Raw genomic sequence first — 22,205 nt, 5'->3', positions numbered from 1 at the left:
AATTTCTGGAAGTGTTGTGTTTTAGTGTTTGAACCCAAAGACTTGATAGATTGAAAATTAACATGTTTATAAAGTTAGATTTTTATTTGTATTGGTTTACCCTTGTGCCAAAGGAATGAGCATTTAAATCTCCAGTACAAATACATAAAGTGGGATATATATAAAATATAACTTAATATGGACATCATAAAATCAATAAACACAGTAAGAAAATACTAAAAGCAATCCCATAAATCACAATCACTTTAGCGATTAAATCCAAAGCTAGTTATTTCATGACTATCCTATCCTAAATTTATAAAATAAATACCCACATAGAATCTACGTTTCATGTAAATTTAAATAGGAATTAGTACACAGTAGACCTCATTTTGGTGTGCTATGACTGCACTCCACTAAAAATTATTTTAAAAAACTTTATGCTTAGCATGTTAACTATTTTAGCCTGATAGTGAAAAGCAAAGTAGACAAATAATGCATCATCAGATTGCATAACAATACAATCAACGGTCAGGATAGTGAAGCTTTGTATTATTTTGATTAGCTACTACTCCTTATTTCACTTTATACTGATCAAGGTCTTTTCATTGGGGAGCATGGTTTTTTTACTTGACCAAAGCTTGAAAAACTCACTTGCCATTGATGAAAGTGGTAACTCTGGCCAGTGAAATAATGCAGCAGGAAGATTAGTTAGTTTCACTGCTCCTGGCTAGTGCCGCCTTAGCACTAACTGAGGGCTGGTCTACACTGCGGGGGGTTCGATGTAAGATACGCAACTTCAGCTACCGGAATAACGTAGCTGAAGTCGACGTATCTTATTTCGACTTATCTCGGGTCCTCACGGCACGGGATCGACAGCCGCGGCTCCCCCGTCGACTCCGCTACCGCCACTCGCCCTGGTGGAGTTCCAGAGTCAACGGGAGCACGTTCGGGGATCGATATATCGCATCTAGACGATATATCGATCCCTGATAGATCAATTACTACCCGCCGATTCCGCAGGTAGTCTGGATGTACCCAAAGAAGCTGACCAAATTCTTGTCAGTTTTACTGAACAGAGGCAAGGACTTGAACCTTTTTTAAACACAGGTTGTACTGATTTCACTTGTATGGACAATCTTTAATCAGTTTGAGGGCTTTGTATCAATTTTGCTTAACTCGATTCCTTACTCACTTAAGCTTAAAAATTGATTATATAAGGTACTCTTAAACTGATTAAAGATTGTCCCCACAAGGAGGTTGTGTTGATTAACTGCATCTGTTTCTAAACTGATTTAGTTAAATTGGTACAACTTCTTTGTGTTGGGAACAGGATCACTTCCTGTACTTTCCCCCCTCCTATGCCCAACCCAACATTTTCCAGTGCTTCATGGATCAAATCAGATCACCTTAATTCAAATGATTTGAGCCTTTTTGTAAAGAGCTGTACTGAAGTTTTCCAGAATTTACTGTAGCTCCATGATTTTAAGCAGGTATTTAAATACTGATTTTTGGCCATCAATATTAGTGGCATCTCAGCAAAACAGGAAGAGACTTGTTTTACTGTCAGATAAAATTCATTTAAGTTGCCTGCATCCTCCAGCAACTTTTGGTTCATCATCCAAACTAGTTAATTTAAAGGTGGACCTTCCTGTTGGTCATTTTACAGATTTGCAAGAGATGGCCGTATCGCTCTCATAGGGGAGTTGTTTGATTTCAGTTCCTTATACTTTCTCGTGTGCCTTTTAATATGGACCTTTATTAAAGGATTTCTCAGTTTTATAATCACAATAGATAATCATATACTGAATCTATCATTAAAATAAGAAAGACAGGGTTATCCCTTTATAATTCCTAATGCTTATGCAGTCTCATTAATTGTGATTATAATTTCTGATTCTCTGATTTGCTAAAAATACTTTGCATTTACGAAATTAGCACACTATTTTGCATGTATTTTGAGGAGATTTTCACAATACCTCTCTGAGGTAAGTAACAACAGTATTATTCCCGTTTTATGGCTGGATAAACAGTCTGAGAATTGTAATAACTTGCTCAAAGTCAGAGTCAAGATCTGAGATGAGATTAGAAGTCATTGGTGTTTTGGTCCCAGCCTGTGGTCAGGCCACATTTTTGGGAAAGCACTAAATGGAGTAGTCATCTTGCCATTTGCCATAAATGTATATCCTCTAGACCCAATGTTCAGCATTCTGTGTTTCCCTTTTATTTTATTTCTTGATTTTTGTAGGACTTTACATCTCTTCTGAGACTTCAAGCTCTATTTCAGAGTTTGTTTTCTCAAAATATTAGTTCTAGCTTTAGTATTACTGAAGAACTTTAAAAAAACAAACCATTTTTATACAGTTATTTAAAAGTGCCTTTCTTCTTTTGCTCATTGGACATGTGTTAAGTCAGAACAGAAACTAGTTTAAAATCCCATATGCTGAAAACACTAATGTCTTTTCCTTTTGTGGTCATCTGCAAAATTAAATGTGTTGTATTTGATAAGACATAATTTCAAACATGATGGTTGTTGCTGTTCTCTGGCAGACTTATTGGCTGTTGAAAGATAGAACAGTTTGTCAGCTATTAGTCTATATTTCCCCATCAATATTAAATCTGGTAGTTACAAATACCTAGCAGAAATTGCTCTCCCTGTCTAATTGAAAGACTAGAACTTTCACCTAGAGAAGAGCATACTCTCCAGTATTCCCCCAGGAGTGGGGCCGGAGAGACAGGCAACACACCTTTCTTACATCAGGATGTTTGTGGGACTCACCGGCCATGCTCAGATTTTTTTGATGGTGTTTTCTGCTGCTCTCTATGGCATTCTGGTCTGTTAATGGCGGACTCGGCTAATGAGCAACAGTTTATTCTACAGACACTGAAGAGGACTTCCCCACGAAGAATTATCCTTAGCTTTTGTAGTAATGTAACACAGGGTTCTGTGTTCTGTCTGTGGGACAGGAGCCATAGGGTAGGTTTATTTATTTTTATTTTTATTTATTTTTTGGTGTGCATCTAAAAACACCCAAGTGTTATAACTCTAGATGCTGCTTTGGAGTCCATGTTATGCGTGACTGCTTTCACACGAGGGTCGAATTTGGCCCAGGAAGCAGTGTAATTGCACAATTGCAAGGCAATTGAATCTTTGATATGATTCTGTACGATTGGAGAGTGTGTGGTGGAGGTTGGGAGTAATGTCAGGATGATGCTACTGATCATATAAAAATAAATCTTAAGTCTGAGTATTATAAAAGGGGACTGAAACTGGAAGCAGTTTCGTTTTTCTTCACAGAAATAAACTCGGCGAATTTTTCATTTTAACTTGAAATATATTATGTTATGCCCTCAGGAAGGTGAACCTTCTGGAAAGAGGAAAGCAGAGGATGATGACAAAGCAAGTAAAAAGCACAAGAAATATGTGATCAGCGATGAAGAGGAAGATGATGATTAAAATTGGGGAAAGCCGATGACTTTTTATATATATATTGTACAGTTCTTTTACAGCAAAGATGTAAGTAAACGTAATGTGGTTATTTTGATAAAGGAAACTTACACTGAGATCTGTAAGTCAGGTGTGAATAAATTTTTCTGAATGACATTTTAAAGATATTTCAATTTTATGGGTATGTTTATGTGCCCCGAAACTCACTACTGTTTTTGTTTGTTTGTTTGTTTTTAAACCTGGTATAGTACATTTCACTTTTTAGAGTATTCTGGTAACCAACTCCTCTGTCAGTTACATTGTTGATGTTAGCGCTGTGGGGTCCAGGTCCATGACTTGAGCTTCTAGGGAGGCACTATGGTAATACAAATAATAAATAAAAATTGATTTATCCGGAGGAGATTACTGGGTTCAGCCTTCAAGATGCTTAAATGTTGCTAACAGTTTGCTTGGTAAGTTTCTGATTCTGGTATTTTAACTCTTCAAGCTGTTATTTTGTAATTAAAAATTGGCAGAATCTGCGAGTGTTACAGTTGAAATCTGGCTTTTCTAAATAGTCTTTGTTTACAGGACTATGGACAGTAAATAAGTATGCTGGTATATTTTGATGAATTAAATTATTTTTAACTAATTCTAGTAACCTGTTAAAATACTATAATTATAAACAGGATTTATCCCTGAATTTAGGTCTGTAAATTGAAACATTGAGGTTTCATGGATTAATGGCTATAGCAAAAATCTCTGGCTGGAGAGCAAAAAGTCTGTTCGTTTGGTATGTTGGAGGAGAGATGTCAGAGGAGCAGTGTCATTTTTAAAGAATTCTTACGTGTTTATATGTAGATAGTGAGAGGTTAATGTTTTCCACACTTTATGTAACTAAAAATTAGAAGATACAAGAGAGAAAATATAAGAATTTATATAGAACAAAATAGTTGTTTTGTTCTGTAAGCTCTCATAGTTTTTGGGGAAACTAGTGATTATTGCTCAGGCCTATTTTTTAGAGAGAACGCTACATCTAGCTAGGAAACAAAGGAGAGAATGAGTGCCTTCGCTAGAGTAATTAAAGACTTCAGGTATTAATCAGGACCTATAAATACCTTATCCTTTCTCTTTGACTACACAATACCAATTGTGGAGCCATGAAAGAATACAAACATAAAGACCATCTAGAACTCTTCTCGCTTCAGTTTTATAATTGGGTACTTCAGAGCAGCTGTCTGATATTCTGTATAGCTGTTTGATGTACAGTATGTGATTTTCCTACTGTATGAAATGGTGGTAGATGTTATTTATGTGTGTTGCTCTTTCTTAACTGACTTTTCACGGAATCTGGTAAAGGTTGAATGTGATTGGAAGAGAAAACAGAGTGGGGAAAAGGACTTGCTTAAAACCTTTCTTAACCAAAATCTATTAAATAATAAACCTTTCGTAGCAGCAGGAAATCTTTTTGTAACATAAATCCACCTAGTAAAGCAGGCACAGGTTTATAAGAGATTATCAGTGATCTATTTCTTATTTAGTGAGATCCTGACTTGGTATTAAGTAATAGAAGGAAGAGGGTACGGTCTAAAGAACATTGTGCTTCCTAAAATTGTCCAGTGTCTTCTAGATACAAACTTTTAAATATATCTTGTTTGTCTCATCTTAACCCTTAACCAGTCTAGCACTCTGAAAGTCTTCCCCCACTTTGAGTGTTCTGTGCTTTTGCTTTCTAAGTTTAAAAAAAAAAAACCCACACACCAGAATTGCTACTTTACACACAAACTTTTGAGCACTTAACATACAGAGAAACTGTTCTAATGACTTTTCCATTTGTAATTGTAATGCTACCTAAGAGTTCATTTGTTCCCTTAGGATTTTTCAAAATAACACCTCTTTAAATCTGCTAGAATTTTGACCTGGTAATCCTTTTAGCTGTGTGACCTCAGCAGAGAGATTGAGTCTCTCCATGGGGTTACCTAGCTTTCACTTGTTCCTTTCTCAGAATAGAAGCCATCTGTAAAGGAGCAGTGGCTTAATTACATAATATAGATGTAACATATGGTACTCCTGCTCTGTCATAAAAACTTCCCAATATACTTTCTCAACAGAGTGCCATTTCACTGATGTAGTTTTGCCTTAATACCAATTTAATGTAAAAGTGTGATGGATATTTTTATCTTTACTCCTAGAGTGTACACTTTTTAATTTAATCACAGTCTTAGACTAAATGCTGATGAGGCTTTTAGTTGCAATATGGTCCACTTCAGTTTCCAAAAGTGCTCTCCTTATGGTTTATTGTAATTTTAAATATAGGGATTTTTAAAAAATAAATCTCATAACCCTATTTTCTATTGCTTTTTCATAAATGTCTCCTTTATACACTTATTAAAGCTTCATTGTCTCTGTTCTGCTTAGATTTTGTTTTATTAACCATACGTAATTAAGGTACTTTAGTGATGTTAGTCTTGTCCACAACGTCCATTAGTTGTAAGTCTTTCTTTAGCTTACATGGAGACAATCTTTTCCCATTCCTACCCTCTACTTCCATGTATGTGAGTATGCTACTTCTCTCTGACTTTGAGATGTTCAAGGAGAGTGAACAAGGGTTGAACTATGTTGCGTCTGTGCTACCTGGTCAGTATGCTTAGTACAGATCGGGTATTCAAACTAAGACTTGAGCCACATTAAGATCAGTTCTTGAAACCGATTTTTTTAAGCGGTTCAGGGTACTAGGCTTTTCTAGTGAGTGTCAGGCAGTGGGATGGGGCATAACATTTCAAAGGATGATTGAAAACTTCTCGCAGCTGTTTGGTGTTGTAAAAGTTATTCTGCATCCATTCATTCTGGACAGCAAAACCTTGTTACCTACATCATTTTTCAAGCCTGTTTCCTTTGTTGTAACCATTCTACTTAGGGGTATGCTGAGTCACGAAGTGGTGACTTTCCTAAGGTGTCACGGTGACTTAATGCAGAGCAGCAAACAGGATACAGGAGTCCTGTCTTAGGGTATGTCTATACTACGGGATTACTCCGATTTTACAGAATTCGATTTTTGGCAACAGATTGTATAAAGTCGAGTGCATGCGGCCACGGTAAGCACATTAATTCGGCGGTGCGCCTCCATGTACCGAGGCTAGCGTCGACTTCCGGAGTGTTGCACTGTGGGTAGCTATCCCATAGCTATCCCATAGTTCCCGCAGTCTCCCCCGCCCAGTGGAATTCTGGGTTGAGATCCCAATGCCTGATGGGGCAAAAAACATTGTCGCGGGTGGTTCTGGGTACATCCTCCCCCTCCCTCCGTGAAAGCAACGGCAGACAACCGTTTCGCACCTTTTTTCCTGGGTGAACTGTGCAGACGCCATACCACGGCAAGCATGGAGCCCGCTCAGCTCAAGACAGCAGTCATGAACATTGTAAACACCTCACGCATTATCGTGCAGTCTATGCTGAACCAGAACCTGAAAAACCAGGCGAGGAGGAGGCGGCGGCGACGGCAGCATGGCGACGAGAGTGATAAGGACATGGACACAGAATTCTCTCAAACTGCGGGCCCCGGCGCTTTGGAGATCATGCTGTTAATAGGGCAGGTTATAGCCGTGGAATGCCGATTCTGGGCCCAGGAAACAAGCACATACTGGTGGGGCCACATAGTGTTGCAGGTCTGGGACGATTCCCAGTGGCTGCGTAACTTTCGCATGTGTAAGGGCACTTTCATGGAACTTTGTGACTTGCTTTCCCCTGCCCTGAAGCGCCAGAATACCAAGATGAGAGCAGCCCTCTCAGTTGAGAAGCGAGTGGCGATAGCCCTGTGGAAGCTTGCAACGCCAGACAGCTACCGGTCAGTTGGGAATCAATTTGGAGTGGGCAAATCTACTGTGGGGGCTGCTGTGATGCAAGTAGCCAAAGCAATCACTGAGCTGCTGCTACCAAAGGTAGTGACTCTGGGAAATGTGCAGGTCATAGTAGATGGCTTTGCTGCAATGGGATTCCCTAACTGTGGTGGGGCGATAAATGGAACCCATATCCCTACCTTGGCACCGGAGCACCAGGGCAGCCAGTACATAAACCGCAAGGGGTACTTTTCAGTGGTGCGGCAAGCACTGGTGGATCACAAGGGACGTTTTACCAACATCAACGTGGGATGGCCGGGAAGGGTTCATGACGCTCACGTCTTCAGGAACACTAATTTGTTTAAACGGCTGCAGCAAGGGATTTACTTCCCAGACCAGAAAATAACCGTTGGGGATGTTGAAATGCCTATAGGTATCCTTGGGGACCCAGACTACCCCTTAATGCCATGGCTCATGAAGCCATACACAGGCAGCCTGGACAGGAGTCAGGAGCTGTTCAACGTTTAAAGGGTCGCTGGCGCACTTTACTGACTCGCTCAGACCTCAGCCAAACCAATATCCCCATTGTTATTGCTGTTTGCTGTGTGCTCCACAATCTCTGTGAGAGTAAGGGGGAGACCTTTATGGTAGGGTGGGAGGTTGAGGCAAATCGCCTGGCTGCTGATTACGTGCAGCCAGACACCAGGGCGATTAGAAGAGCACACCAGGAAGCGCTGTGCATCAGAGAAGCTTTGAAAGCCAGTTTCATGACTGGCCAGGCTACGGTGTGAAAGTTCTGTTTGTTTCTCCTTGATGAAAACCCACCCCCTTGATTGACTCATTCCCTGTAAGCAACCCACCCTCCCCCCTTCGATCACAGCTTGCTTTCAAAGGAAATAAAGTCACTATCGTTTAAAAATCATGTATTCTTTATTAATTGATTATAAACATAAGGCGAGAACTGACAAGGTAGCCCGGGTGGGGTTGGGGAGGAGGGAAGGAAAAGGCCACTTCAAAAGTTCAAAATAATGACAGCCTTTTGCTTGGGCTATCCACTGGGGTGGAGTTGCAGGGTGCACGGCGCTTCCCCCTTCCCCCCCCCCCCCCCCCCCCCCGCGTTCTTGGGCATCTGGGTGAGGAGGTTATGGAACTTGGGGAGGGGGGGAGGGCGGTTATACAGGGGCTGCAGCGGGACTCTGTGACCCTGCTGCAGTTCCTGAAGCTCCACCAGACGCCAGAGCATGTCCGTTTGATCACGCAGCAGCCCCAGCGTTGCATCCTGCCTCCTCTGATCCTCCTGCCGCCACCTCTCATCTCGAGCATCCCTCCTGTCCTCACGTTCATTGGCAGCTTTCTTGTACTTTGATACCGTGTCCTTCCACTCATTCAGATGAGCTCTTTCAGCACGGGTCGACTGCATGATCTCTGAGAACATGTCGTCTCGCGTGCGTTTTTTTTCGCCGCCTTATCTGAGATGGCTTTCGGGACGGAGGAGGGAGGCTTGAAAAATTTGCAGCTGCGGGAGGGGAAAAAAGGGAGAGAAGTATTTTAAAAGATACATTTTACAGAACAATGCTTATACTCTTTCACGGTGAACAACACTATTCACATTACATAGCACATGTGATTTCGGTACAAGGTCGCATTTTGCATCTTAATATTGAGTGCCTGCGGCTTTGGTGTTAGAGATCACAGACGCAGGGCCGGGCAACAGAATTCGGCTTGCATGCGGCCGTGGTAAGCCATTGTCTTTTGGCTTCTGCAACCTGCATCCCAAGTCCTCAGGGCAAATTAATCATTAAAAAACGCTTGCTTTTAAACCATGTTTTATATTTACAAAGGTACACTCACCAGGGGTCCCGTCTATGGCTTCATTGTCTGGGATACCACCTTGGGAGGGTTGGGAGGGTACTTCAGTCAGGCTGAGAAAAAGATCCTGGCTGTTGGGGAGAACGGAGTGCCGTGTGCTCTGCGCAAGCTCGTCATCCTCCTCCTCCTCATCTTCCCCGTCCGCAGAATCCTCAGGCATGGCTGAGATTACCCCCTCCTCGGAATCCACGGTCGGGGGTGGGGTAGTGGTGGCGGCCCCCCCTAGAATTGCATGCAGCTCAGCGTAGAAGCGGCATGTCTGCGGCTGTGCCCCAGACCTTCCGTTTGCTTCTTTGGTTTTCTGGTATGCTTGTCTGAGCTCCTTAACTTTCACGTGGCACTGATACGAGTCCCTACTGTGGCCTCTCTCCATCATGTCCTTGGAGATCTTTTCAAATGTTTTGGCATTTCGTCTTTTGGAACGTAGTTCTGCTAGCACGGAATCCTCTCCCCATATAGCGATCAGATCCAGTACCTCCCGTATGGTCCATGCTGGTGCTCTTTTTCGATTCTCAGACTGCGTGGTTACCTGTGCTGATGAGCTCTGCGTGGTCACCTTTGCTCTCCATGCTGGGCAAACAGGAAATGAAATTCAAAAGTTCGCGGGGCTTTTCCTGTCTACCTGGCCAGGGCATCTGAGTTCAGATTGCTGTCCAGAGCGGTCCCAATGGTGCACTGTGGGATAGCTCCCGGAGGCCAATACCGTCGAATTGCGCCCGCACTAACCCTAATTTGAACCGGCAATGTCGATTTTGGTGCTACTCCCCTCGTCGGGGAGGAGTACAGAAATCTATTTTAAGAGCCCCTTATGTCGAAGTAAATGGCTTCGTTGTGTGGACGGGTGCAGGGTTAATTTGATTTAACGCTGCTAAATTCGACCTAAACTCGTAGTGTAGACTAGGCCTTAGTCCCAGACCTTGCTTTCTCCCAATATCTTCATACCATGACGCAGCCTAAAATCAAGTCTGTAGGCTCTGACTATTGCTGAATTGCTAGAATTCTACATGGGAATAATCGGGAGGGAAAACTCTTCTCGTTTTCAGAAAGGAAATGTTCTTATATTTGCTAGGCAGAGAGTGCTAGGACCATGTGACTTTATGCATGTAGGACTATGTGACTTTAATACTTAATGTTGCCTAGTGATGCCCTTTGACTTAAGCCATTTTTTTTATACGTGTTCAGACTTGAAAGGCTTACAGAAAAGCTGCAGACCAGTACCGGTCACTAGCCTAAGTCTTAATTGCTTTAAAATTCTTGGGCATTCTGGACAATTATATAAGCCAAGTAGATAAGAAAACAACATAAAATCAGTTCATTACTGAAATGGTTCTCTACTAGAAAGTTACAGGTTTTAACTTGCCTTTTTAAAAAAAAACACCAAAAAACGGATGGATCTGATATTTTGCAGCAAGCCTGTCTCTCAATCTAATAGGCCCACATGGGGAGAAAGTCATCAAAAGCAGATACTTATGTTTTTCTTGCATTATAATTTAATGTTTAAATGTAGAGATGGAAACTTAGAGGCAATTTACCACTAAAGGTAACTTCCTTCCTTGTCTCTTAGATATGGGTCAAAATTCCATGGATGAGATAGCATTAATGTTGCCATTAGGGCTATCAGATTACCTGACTACTTCATTTTATATGTACTGTAAATTGGCAAGGTAAATATAAAGTATCTTGTTATTTAAGGCTATGGGAGTATTGTTAGCTAGCAAAATTCTCTGTGTCCAATGTTGACTGAATCAGATTAAATATAATTTATATTTTATTGCACACTTTCCTGTTCCTCTGTGAATATTTCATTTCAGAATTTTATTCTATTGTGTTTGGAAAAAGCCACTAACATAATCCTGGCAAAGTGTGTATGGGTTTATATTTATTTTTTGTGTTTTGTTTTTGTCTGCTACTATGTAAAGAGACAAGGAAAACACTGTCCCACCAAAGGAACACTTCTGTAATGGAAACACTTACTAATCTGCAGATTCAAGCCATTTGGAGATTGAGAAGATTGCTGATGGATGAAGAAGGCATGCCTTTATTTTCAATAAGTTTATAAGAATTTAGTGTTAAAGCTTTTGGGACCCGAAAGCTAAAGCGTGGACATTTAAGTGTTTAATACATTTATATTCGTGCATGGAAATCCCAGTTGTTGGCCCCAAAGGAGTTACATGTCTGAGATAGAGAATTCTTCTGTAGCTACTAGTCCACTCTAGACGCAAGTCCCTGGCTTTTTTCCCATCACTTATGCAGCCAACAGCTTGGATTTTTGTTTAAACAAAAGGCGTATGATGTGATCTCATTAAATTTTGTGAACTTGCTATCTCCCTTTCCTATTTTTTTAGATTATAGCAACGTGCTATTTGGGTCACGTTACACTTTGTGAAGGAAGGTGTGCCTTCCAGAGACGGGAATGAGGGCCCAAGCCAAAAGGGCAGGGCTCCAGCGTGCATTTTTTCACAAGATTGCCTGGGAAAAAAAAAAAACAAATGCCAAAAATGAAGTTGTGTAACTTAAAACTAACCCTGGGCAGTTCTAGCTTGTACGCTCCACTATTCGTATCTGATAATGCTAGAGAAATTCTTTGCCTTCTCACAAATAAGCCAATCCTTATTAGCTTAAGGGACATGGCTAACCTGTTTAGGGCCCCCACATTTGCCTTTCTTTAAAGGAAGATAAATCCCATGCAGTTTTCTTGGAGAAGGCCTTATTTTTTTAGATTATATATTGTTAGCATAGGGCCAAATAAACCTTCCATTATACTCCATTTTCACATGCTTATAAATTTATGAAATTTACATCTTGGACTGATATTTTCCATGCTTGTGTGTCTGCTGATAATGACTCTTTTGGATGGGGGAGGGAAACGGGCAGGATTTTTTTTTCTGTAGGACGGAAGGAGGAATTTGTACAGAATGCTGTCAGCCTTTGTTTTGGGTGTTGTGGATGATATTAAAATGCTGCTTCTGTACATGTCCTGTAGTCTGGAAGGTGAAATTAGATTTTGAATGAGCAATGGTAAAAATAGTTGAGTAGTTTCAGTCAGTATGCCAATTTCCATCTGTAATTCTTCCCAGGGATTCTGTGAACAGTTTTTGGCTACAGTTGGTATTGGTTCTCTCTTCTTGGAAATTAAACCAGTCATTTCTTTGAATAGGCAGTGAAATTTTAGTATAGTGTTATAAACACATGATTTTATAGGACTGTGTGGAACTAGAAATCTTGGCCTAAATGTTTGACTGATTTCTGTAATTCAAAAGGTACCAGAGGATGTAAGACTTCTGAAAACAGCTCAGTCCATTTCCAGCACAAACACAGACAAAACCTTTTTCTTATACGTGGACCTTAACAAGTGAACATTACTGGGGAAATGTCAGTATTTTTTTTAATAACATAGATCAAATTTGGTCATGCAACTCATAGGGTAAAGGGGCTTAATCCAGTTTCAGCAAACTATATTTAAAGCTGTATTGGACATAAGAAAATCTAGACTTTGAGATTATAGTTTTAAGAAAATATCATTAGCCTTTCCAGTCAAGTCATGTATAAATCTTGTATGAAAATCTTATAGTGGGACTCATTTTAGTGGTTTAGGGTTGAGTGGATAGCAACCTCAACTGACAGTGCCCCAACTTCGAAGTCAGTCTTGGAAGATAGGAGCTGAGGAAGCAACTTTCTGTTGTTGCTAATGGACTCGGTGATGGACACATTGAGGTGTCTAGTACTTTTGGCTGAGGACGTGTGCCAACCCAAGATATAATAACAGGAGTACTTGTGGCACCTTAGAGACTAACCCAAGATATAGTTTGCTGAGATAAAGCAGTGAGCTACCAAAATAAATATGTGAGATTCCTAACTCGTTGAACTTTTGGCATTCAGTTTAGTACGTAGGTTACATCCTGGAACAAAATCTGGGTACAGCTTATAAGGCATATTACAACTTCTAGTGAAATTTTATGGCAGAGTTGTAAAAGGCTGAAAAATGTGATTTATGATGGAAACACCAACTTAGCCTTGACTTATTACTGTGTGCCTAGGCAAAGCTATAAAAATGAAAGGTTTGTTTTAGATATCAGGAGATATAAGTCCTTTTAAAACACGGAAAAATAAGATTTTATCCTCTTAAATCTGATCTAAGGATAGAACATTCTGTTGATGGGGAGGACAGAAAAGCCAAGTAGTCCTTTCAGTGGAAAATATGAAAATGCTAATCTTTGTGAGGTAAAGTGTGTTGGTATAAATCAATGCCAGCTTTCCATTTGACTTTTCTCTAAATCTGTGAAAGCAAATGCGTCTTCATTTCAGCTTCAGTTCTCAAAACTGGACATCTGAGTGTGTGTTACGACAGACGCTGGTCATTATAATTGTTTCATTAATAAGCAGCAGGTTTAAAACGAACAAAAGGAAATATTTCTTTATACAACACACAGTCAACCTGTGGAACTCTTTGCCAGAGGATGTTGTGGAGGCCAAGACTATAACAAAGTTCAAAAAAGAACCAGATAAATTCATGAAGGATAGGTCCATCAGTGGCTATTAGCCAGGATGGGCAGGGATGGTGTTTTTAGCCTCGGACCAAGGATGGATCATTTGATGATTACCTGTTCTATTCATTCCCTCTGAAGCACCTGGCATTGGCTGCTGTCGGAAGACAGGATACTGGGCTAGATGGACCATTGGGGTCTGACCCAGTATGGCCATTCTTATGTTCTTATCTGAAGGCAACCCCACCAAAATTCCTGACCAGCCATAGAAACTAGAATTTCAGATCCATGTCTACATTCCCAGCAAGTTATGGTATTCAGATCTGGGCTTTTGGTTTGGGTCCATGTCTAATGCAAATTTAAGTTAAACACTTAAAGTTAAATTAAGCATTTGTATGATGTTATGATCCACCATGGAAAACAGATAAGCTACACCACACACACAGTTCTGGGTACTATTACAGCCCATCACGTAGTCCTGATTGTTCTATAGGATAGTAACTAGCTTTAAGTAGAGAAGTGTATTTTGGCAGCTATTGAAATCTACAGAGCTAAAATGTTTAGTTGTAACCCACATGGGAGCAATGAGACACATTCCCCTTATACTATTTACTTATAGTTACTATTTTAATGGCATAGTTCATTTAAATATAGAAAAATAGCAAAGTATTGAAAGTTGAGGCAGAAGTTAAGGAATAAAAATATCAAATATCCTTTGCAGGCCAGTAAAGGATTTTCTCCCATTACTGGGCAGGACTTGCCTTGTGGTGGTGGTATGTGATCCAGCACATTTCATATATCTAATTGCCCTGGCTTCAATAACAGAAATAACTTTCCATCTAACTATGTTAGTGGTGCTGCTGCGGCTGGTTGTCAGGTATGCGTGTGCAGGGCCATATACATAGGTAGCATAGGTGCAAGACCCACATTGGCAGTGGGTTTCTGCTCTTGGAGTGGAATAGGGATGAGAGTGTAGCAGGTGATGCTGTCAGTACCTAAGATGATGTTTTCAAAGGTTAATGGCTACTTGCACATCATCTGTCCGATCCACAGGCTAGTGTTTACTAGTAGATCTAGTGGATTGTTTTTGCTCTCCAAGCAGAATGGGCTTAGCTTGGAGCCCTTGCACTCACAAGTCAGATAGGTAGAGGTTATTCTTCTTGTGAAACAAATTATACAAGTATTCCCATGGGGCAGATTAACAACTGCAAGACTCCCTTGAAGTTTAATACCTAAGAGTAAAGCTCTGGAACTCCATGTAAGCCATGCTTTCATAAGGAATTCTTATGAATGTAGAGTTAATTACGTGCACGCGTTAGGTATGCAACTTCATGCCCATTTTCCAGAATCTCATGCCATTGTATTTCAAATAATAAAAATTGGCCAGTTGCATGGTTTTAGATTCAATACATACTCATTATAGATAATACAAGTGTGAACTTTGGCTGCTGAATAATCAACCCAGTGACCAATATCTTTAAGTGTTTTGTTTCTCCTGTGTATGTCCAGCAACCTCAAGTTCTAGAGAACAGTTATGAGAAATCTCCCTTGCTGAGTGATCCATCCCTACTAATCTTTTGGGCTAATACATTTCTTTTCTGGCAGTGGCTTTTGTTATGGGGAACTTGGCCTTCCAGCTTCAATGAGCTAATTAAAATGGTGAGGAGAGGAGCAGGCAGAAGTGGGAATGGCGTTTTGTGCATATTTCCAATCCCACCCCACATGTTCCAGGTAAACCTTAAGCTCTGTAGAACATCAAATAGGTACTAATCGCGCTTGACACAGAGGAAAAAATTTCCCAGTGTCTCATGATAAAAATGTTTTGTGACCTGTGATCCCCAATTGACTGGGCTGGAGTTGAGAACATCTCACTACTCTGTCCTGTTTGATCTCTCAGAATGAAAGAGGATTATACTGGCTCCAGCCTCTGCATTGTAATATCTGCATTCAAACAGTCAGTAGTATATAACCAGTGGTGGTCTGCTTATGCGAAGGCACGTATAAAATGTTAGCCACCTATACGGTGTGAGGCAAGCCCCCTTCATTGTATGCGGAAATACCTGATGTGAGACTGAGCTATTTGGTAATTAAGCACTTTGTAAAGCATGTGGAGCTAGCCATTTGTCATAGAGGCCTTTTGTTCCCTTGGCTCCTCTATAGTACATCTTACTTTAATTCTAGTTCACTATTCTCCATGACGTCAGCTGTAGTGGTGTTCAGATAGGTAGGACAATATGAGCTGCTTTATAATCTGAGAACAAATGTCTATTTATCAAGTTTGCTTAACGTATTTCTGGATTCGCTCCAGGCTGACTATGTAAGTGAATAATATGCCCCTTGATACTACAGCAGTACATGCATTAGAAATGCTTACTGTTGTACATAGCAGGGACTTCATAACAACCTAGATGTTCAGCTCAGACAACTAATATTTTCCACATGATACCATATTATACAAGGGTGTAACATATATATACACACTACATTTAGATATAGTTAATAGAACATGAAAGTGCCCATTTTTGCAACTTGTTTATACAGTAGATGTAAAATCAAATCTCTGTAATGGGGGTGTAAAGGCCTTTCAGAGTGAAAAGGAAAAATCCATCTGGGTTGTAAACACCCCTTTTTCCATACCTCCCATACTTTGTGGCAGTAAACTCCACTACCTGTGTATCTATTGTAGGGACATCCTCACCGGCCCATCTGGATAAAGGAGTAGGGCGGGTGGGGGGAGAGTTCACAGAGCCAAGCCAAAAGCCTGCACAAAATACTCTTGCTAAAAACTCAGGGATAGCTGGGACTTGCTTTTGACTATGTTCTTGATTTCTACAGTTGGTGCATGATGGAAGGAGCATCTGGCCTGTGACCCTGCTAATGGAGGGCTTGGTTGATTGTCCTGGTTCTGTTGAACACCAAAAAACATAATCCCCCAATAGGGTGGGAGGGAACATGTATTTAGTGAACAAGTTATTTTGATGCTTGCTTGGTAAGCCCTCTTTGAGCCAGCCTTTATCCATTTTTTGCCTTGCTTTCCCAAAATATCTTACTCAACTTCATCAGATTTTCTAAGGCTGCATTTGTTTTCAATGAAACTTTTTGTTCATGTACATAACTGTAATTAATACAAAATTAAATTGCTGCAGGGTAAGCAACAAATTGTTTTTAATTTGGTTAATGTTGAATCTACTTATTTCCTTTCTTCTGAATTAATTTTAAGGTGGAAAATCAAGTAGGACAGTCCCCTTATCTCCTGCTCTTAATGTTGATTTAACAATCAGAAGAAAAACGTAATATCCATTATAAGGCAGTGTTAAGCATTCAGTCAGGTCACTCTACACGCTAGACTGATCATAGACTCTTCATGTTCATGCACTAGGTTCTCTAACAGTGCTTTTTTGGAGGGGAAATCTTAATTTTATATAGAGATTTTAAGAAAATACTGCACCCACCTTTCTATACAGACAATTTTTAAATACATGATTGTGTAGCACCAATGTCCAGGAAATAAATTCTCACAGTACATCAAAGCTAAAATGTCTGTTGGAAGAGAGCAACTTCCAGAGGTCAAGTCCTTGTCTGTATTAGGGAAATTGATCTCACTTGTTCAGTTTTTATGATTTAACATTTATATTGCAATACTGCCTGCACGCCAAAGGTCATCACCCTACTGCGCTAGGTGCTGTACAGATATTTTCAGCATTTTTCACTAAAACTCTGATTAAAAACTGGTTCTGGTACTCTGCACTACGGCTCATTCCTTTCAACAATAGCGAAACTGAAACTGTAGAGGCTTTTTTGTAAACTTTCCCAGCATGGAGATGGCCCAAGGATCTTTCATTAAAGGAGCTCTGCTTCCAGCTTTCTCCTGTCTTTAAATGTGGTAGCTGTTGACTCAAGATTTTTGACTGATTTTTTTTTTTCAGTGAGAGAAGACCCAAACTGCAAGATCATAGATCAAACCAGCACATTGAATTGCACCTGGAAACTACTACAGACTATGAAGCACAGGTGTAGCATATCCCCTGCAGTAACTAAGTAAGCAAGTTGCCTCATTCTGCATAGTGGTTTTCAGTGGTAGCCCTCCGTCAGGCATGTTGCTGCAATCCAGTCTTGAGGCATGAATTAACTATGGGAAAGTAAAAAATATGAAATAAACTATTCCATCCAAATTCAGATGGAGAAAAGAACTTGACCAGTACTGGTATCTGGGCTTCCAAAAGTGCCTGAGGAACCAACACCTCCTCCTTGTTTTTAAACTTGGATTTAAAAATGGAGGAAAAGATTTTCATACATGATTAGAGATTTGAAGTGTTTTCTGCTTTTGGGTGCCCAACTTGAAACATCTTTAAAGGACCCTAATTTTCAGATGGTGTGACATGTCCCCAGGGTACACTCTGGAACTGCTGTGCCCCCTTAACTGTCCAGCCTGGACTGTCCCTAACAATGCTGTGCTAGTGACAAGCAGCAAAACTCCTCCAGGTGCTGTGATTACTCAGTCAACAACATACGGAGACATACCCAGCTAAAATTGCATGAATGCTCTATCAGCCACTCATGAATTATACAGAGAGAGACACCAGCAAATCTCCCCAGTCTTGCACTCCATCTTGTACTGTTTCAAGATCTTTCCTTGAACAGTGCAAACTCATTAATTAGTTCGTCACTTCGTCAAAGGAAAGTGGACATGCACCAGTCTTTGTAATCTGAGCAGATTCCTCAAGCACTTCAACCAAAACCACACTGTTTTAGATAAAATATAAAAATAAGTTTATTAACCACAGAAAGATAGATGTTAAGTGATTATAAGTGTTCGGCACAGAGGTCAAAGTTGGTTACATCAGAAATAAAAATAGAATCACAGTCTAAAGTCTAACAGGCTAAGCAAGATTTGAATCAAGCAGTTTTTCTCACCCTAATAGATTTACAGGCAGCTCACAGTTCTGAATACACAGACTGAATTTTCTTCTGAGCCTGGGACCAATCTCTCCAGTTCAAAGTCTTTGTCTTCCAAATGATTTTGAGATGGGGGAGGAGAGAGGCCAAGTGGTGATGTTATTGACCCTCATTTATACTTTCTCTCCAGGTACTAGAAAGATCCTAGCTGGGACATGGGGGTTAGGTAGCCCTCATTGTGTACATGCCCTCTCTGAGGAATCTCTGGGAGAGTCAATTTCTTCTTGATGGTCCTCAACACCTATCTGGCTAATCCAGATATAAATCTGTCATGTCAGTGTGTTGTTCCTTTGTTGCCACTGAAAGGCTAGCTGTGGGCATTTCCCACTTACCACACACATTTCTGAAACAAACGTATCGCAATACTTCATAACTTTACTACCCTGTTGAATGGTCTATACTGTCATTGTATGTGATGTTCAACAGATCAAGGCTTTTTAAATGATGCTTCACAAGGCATACTTTGTACAAAACATCTCCTAATCCTATCATAGTGGTGAATATGGGGGCTCCAGGTTGCTATTTTGGGATACAGACTGTCACAGTGGGTGCTCAGCGCTTTCTGAAATTGCATCTGTTTGAGGTATGGCAATTTGGGCATTCAACAGCTAAAGCACCCAAAGTCACTAGACATGGAAAAATCTCGATCTACATCTTAGTGTGTGCGTGCACACCAAACCCAACTAACTCCTGACAATTTCTTCTCCATATACCTTCTAGTTATGGAATTCCTTTTACTATATCCGGTCTCACCAGCAGATGGATCCACTAAGTTCCTGTTGAAGAGCCACAGGCCCCTTGTTTGGAGGCATGCTCGTGGCTGTACAGTACTACATAGTGTTAACTTCTTTGCTACTCTGTTATTGGCTCAGCACCTGAGAACTGGTGGAGCTCTGTGCAGCGGTTTTGCTGGGTGATTTATTACTTTCTTGACATGCACAATCTCGTGGTTTAATTACAATATACTAAGAGTATTATGGCTGCTAGGGTAGTAAAACTGTATTTTCTTTTAGATTTTCTTGCCAATACTTCTCAAAGGGGCTTTCTGTTCCTACTCTCTGCCTATAATTGTGCCATCTTTCAGTGTAGCCAGCTTTTACCCTCACGACAAAAATGGATCTCTCTCCCCTGGCATTTAGTTCTGGCTACAGCAGTCTATAAATCCTTTCCAAATCCTGCAAAGCATTTGAAATCACTAAATTTTGCTTAAGGTTAATAGACCTCCAGTCTCCATCTGGCTAAAGCTAAACAGTAAATATCTTATCTTAGGGGAGTGGCTGGGTGAGGTGATGGTGTTGGGAATCTCTGGCCCCCTTGTGCTGGGGACTGGCTGGGTGAGGGGTGTCTCCATTAGGTAGTGTGGTGGTGAAGCCCAATTGTTAGAGCATATATTCTACCTTGACTACAGGACTCATACAAGGGCATATAGAAAGGGGTCTTGTACTACCCAAGGTTGAGAGACATTGACCATTACTTTTCACTGCTGAAAAAATGTTACTCTTGGTGCAAAGGGAATTAACTGAGTGAGGTGGGATAGGGAATCACAAATAAGTATCCAGGCCCTACCCATCTAACTAGATTATAGTGTGATTTCAGATATTCCAAAATATACCGTATATACTCGATCATAAGCCAGTTCATTTATAAGCCGAACCCCCCAAGATGGGTAAGTAACGGGAAAATTTTTATAACCCGTTCATAAGTCGACCCTATAATTCAGGGGTCAGCAAACTTTGGCTCCCGGGCCATCAGAAGAAGCCGCTGGCGGGCCGAGATGGTTTGTTTACCTCTAGCGTCCGCAGGCACGGAGGTAAACCTAAGTAAACAAAGTGTCCCAGCGCGCCAGCTGCTTACGCTGGCGGGCCGGGACAGCAACTGATGGGGACATTTTTTGGGAGGGAGAAGCTGGGAGTCAGGGGAGTAACCCCTGTGACCACCCCCCATATGACCTCACCCCTAGCCTGGGACCCCCACACTCTCCCCATCCCATCCCTTCCCACCTTATCTGGGGAGGGCCAGGGGAGGATGTCTCTGGCCTGGCTGGAGCTGCTCTGGCAGGCTGGGAAGCGCGGCCGCAGCCTGCTCCAGCGGGCCAGACCGGGCAGTGCAGCCGAAGCATGTTCCAGTGGGCTGGGCCGGGTGGCACGGCCGCAGCATGCTCCGGCGGCGCGGCCGCAGCCTGCTCTGGGGGGCGTGGCCGAGCGGCACGGCTGCAGTCTGCCTTCCCCGGAGCTGCAGCTGCTTCGGAGGCTGGGGGGAGAGCAGCGTGGCCAGAAGCGGAGAGACTCTGGCCCCACCTCTTCCCTTCTGGCTTTGCTGGCTGTGCTGCCTCTCCTTGCTCCCTCTGCTGGGGGGAGGGGCTGTGTCCCACCTCTCCCTCTCTATACCCGTTCATAAGCTGACCCCCTTCTCTGGTGCTTCCCTTTTTTACTAAAAAAAATTCGGCTTATGAACGAGTATATACGGTAGCTGTCAAACAAAAGGATTCTTTTTGGTGATATTTCAGGAGCTGATCCCAAATAGTGGTTTTATTAAAATTAGACTTTTTCCATCATTTGTTAACAAAAAAAAGTTGCAGAAAACAAACTGAAAAACCTGAACTCTCAACAGAAGATATTAGCACATTTAGCAATGCTATTTTAAGGTGGAAATGAGAGGGAAGATGAAATAAACCAACAACCTAAGCATGTTTTTTTGAAAAATGAAATGAGTGCATACAATGATCTGTGCCCATGCGTGTAAGTGCACACATGATCTGTGCACTTTCACCCTACTGAAATTATTAAGCTGTGTGCATTACCTACCTAAATAGCCTCATAACCTTACTTTTGTTTTTTTGTCCTCTTCTCCCACCCCCTCCCAGTTCTGTTTCCTTCCCAGAGTCTTTTTCTGTCAGTGCATTTTGTCTAAAAGCTAGATTGTAATCTCTTTACTGACCAAAACTTGTGATTTGCTGGCCTATTTGAAATGAGTTACAAGGTCTGACTCAAATCCATAATGGACAAGTGTCCATCTCACAAAACCACTCACCACAATTGACATTTACTAGCAGCACTGTTGGTGTGACAAAAATTGAGTGGGCGTACAGGCAGCTCTGACTCCTCCCCCCCCATTGAGATTATATCTCCAGAGCAAAGTGGAGGCACATGACTGGGATAGTAGAGAAAGCTGCATTGCAACTGTCTGTACTGAACCTGTTTTTGTGATTAAATACAGGCCAGCACTCTCCAAGACTGTTATGGGTACTAGATACCTCATTTCACATAACGATAAAAGTTAAGCTCTGTCAAGAACAGTTTGGCTGTATAAAGGCATGAGATCTAGAAGATAATCATGCTGGAGAAGGGTAAGCTATGTGAACACTCAGGGTAACTGAGGGTGAACATGGTGGAAGGCCTCCTATAATTCATAAACCTACACATGGATAATCTGGTGTGGGAAGGTGGCAAGCTGGCCTTAGTTGTTAGTCTTGGTTTGCTTGACCATTTAAATAGCTAACCTTTTTTGTAATAACGGATCTCTTTTTGCAGATTCCAAAGCCAGAAGAGACCATTGTGATCAGCTAGTCTGACATCCTGTGTATAACACAGGTCACAAAACTTCCCCAAAATAATTCCTAGAGTAGATCTTTTGGAAGAACATCAATCTTATTTTTAA

The 22,205-nt window shown here is 41.2% G+C and overlaps 1 protein-coding gene across 3 annotated transcripts in view; it reads left to right on the top strand.

The window, feature by feature from the left end:
* Positions 1-11,070, top strand: part of LEO1 (LEO1 homolog, Paf1/RNA polymerase II complex component) — a 29,432-nt gene extending 18,362 nt beyond the window's left edge. The window contains exons 12-13 of one of the 3 annotated variants that reach the window (XR_010561722.1): positions 3,335-3,496; positions 11,028-11,070. Coding sequence is in view for 2 of the 3 variants with exons in the window: in XM_065412439.1 (XP_065268511.1) it covers positions 3,335-3,436 (102 nt within the window). In the remaining variant the exon portion in view is untranslated. Of the gene's footprint in view, positions 1-3,334; positions 3,584-11,027 lie in introns of those variants that run through there. The other 2 variants (XM_065412440.1, XM_065412439.1) reach the window with 2 other exon arrangements.
* Positions 11,071-22,205: the final 11,135 nt, after the last annotated feature.

The sequence above is a fragment of the Emys orbicularis genome, chromosome 10, assembly GCF_028017835.1.
Source record: "Emys orbicularis isolate rEmyOrb1 chromosome 10, rEmyOrb1.hap1, whole genome shotgun sequence".
NCBI lineage: Eukaryota > Metazoa > Chordata > Testudines > Emydidae > Emys > Emys orbicularis.
The sequence above is the reverse complement of the archived record's forward strand: the minus strand, read 5'-3'. Positions and strand labels throughout refer to the sequence as shown.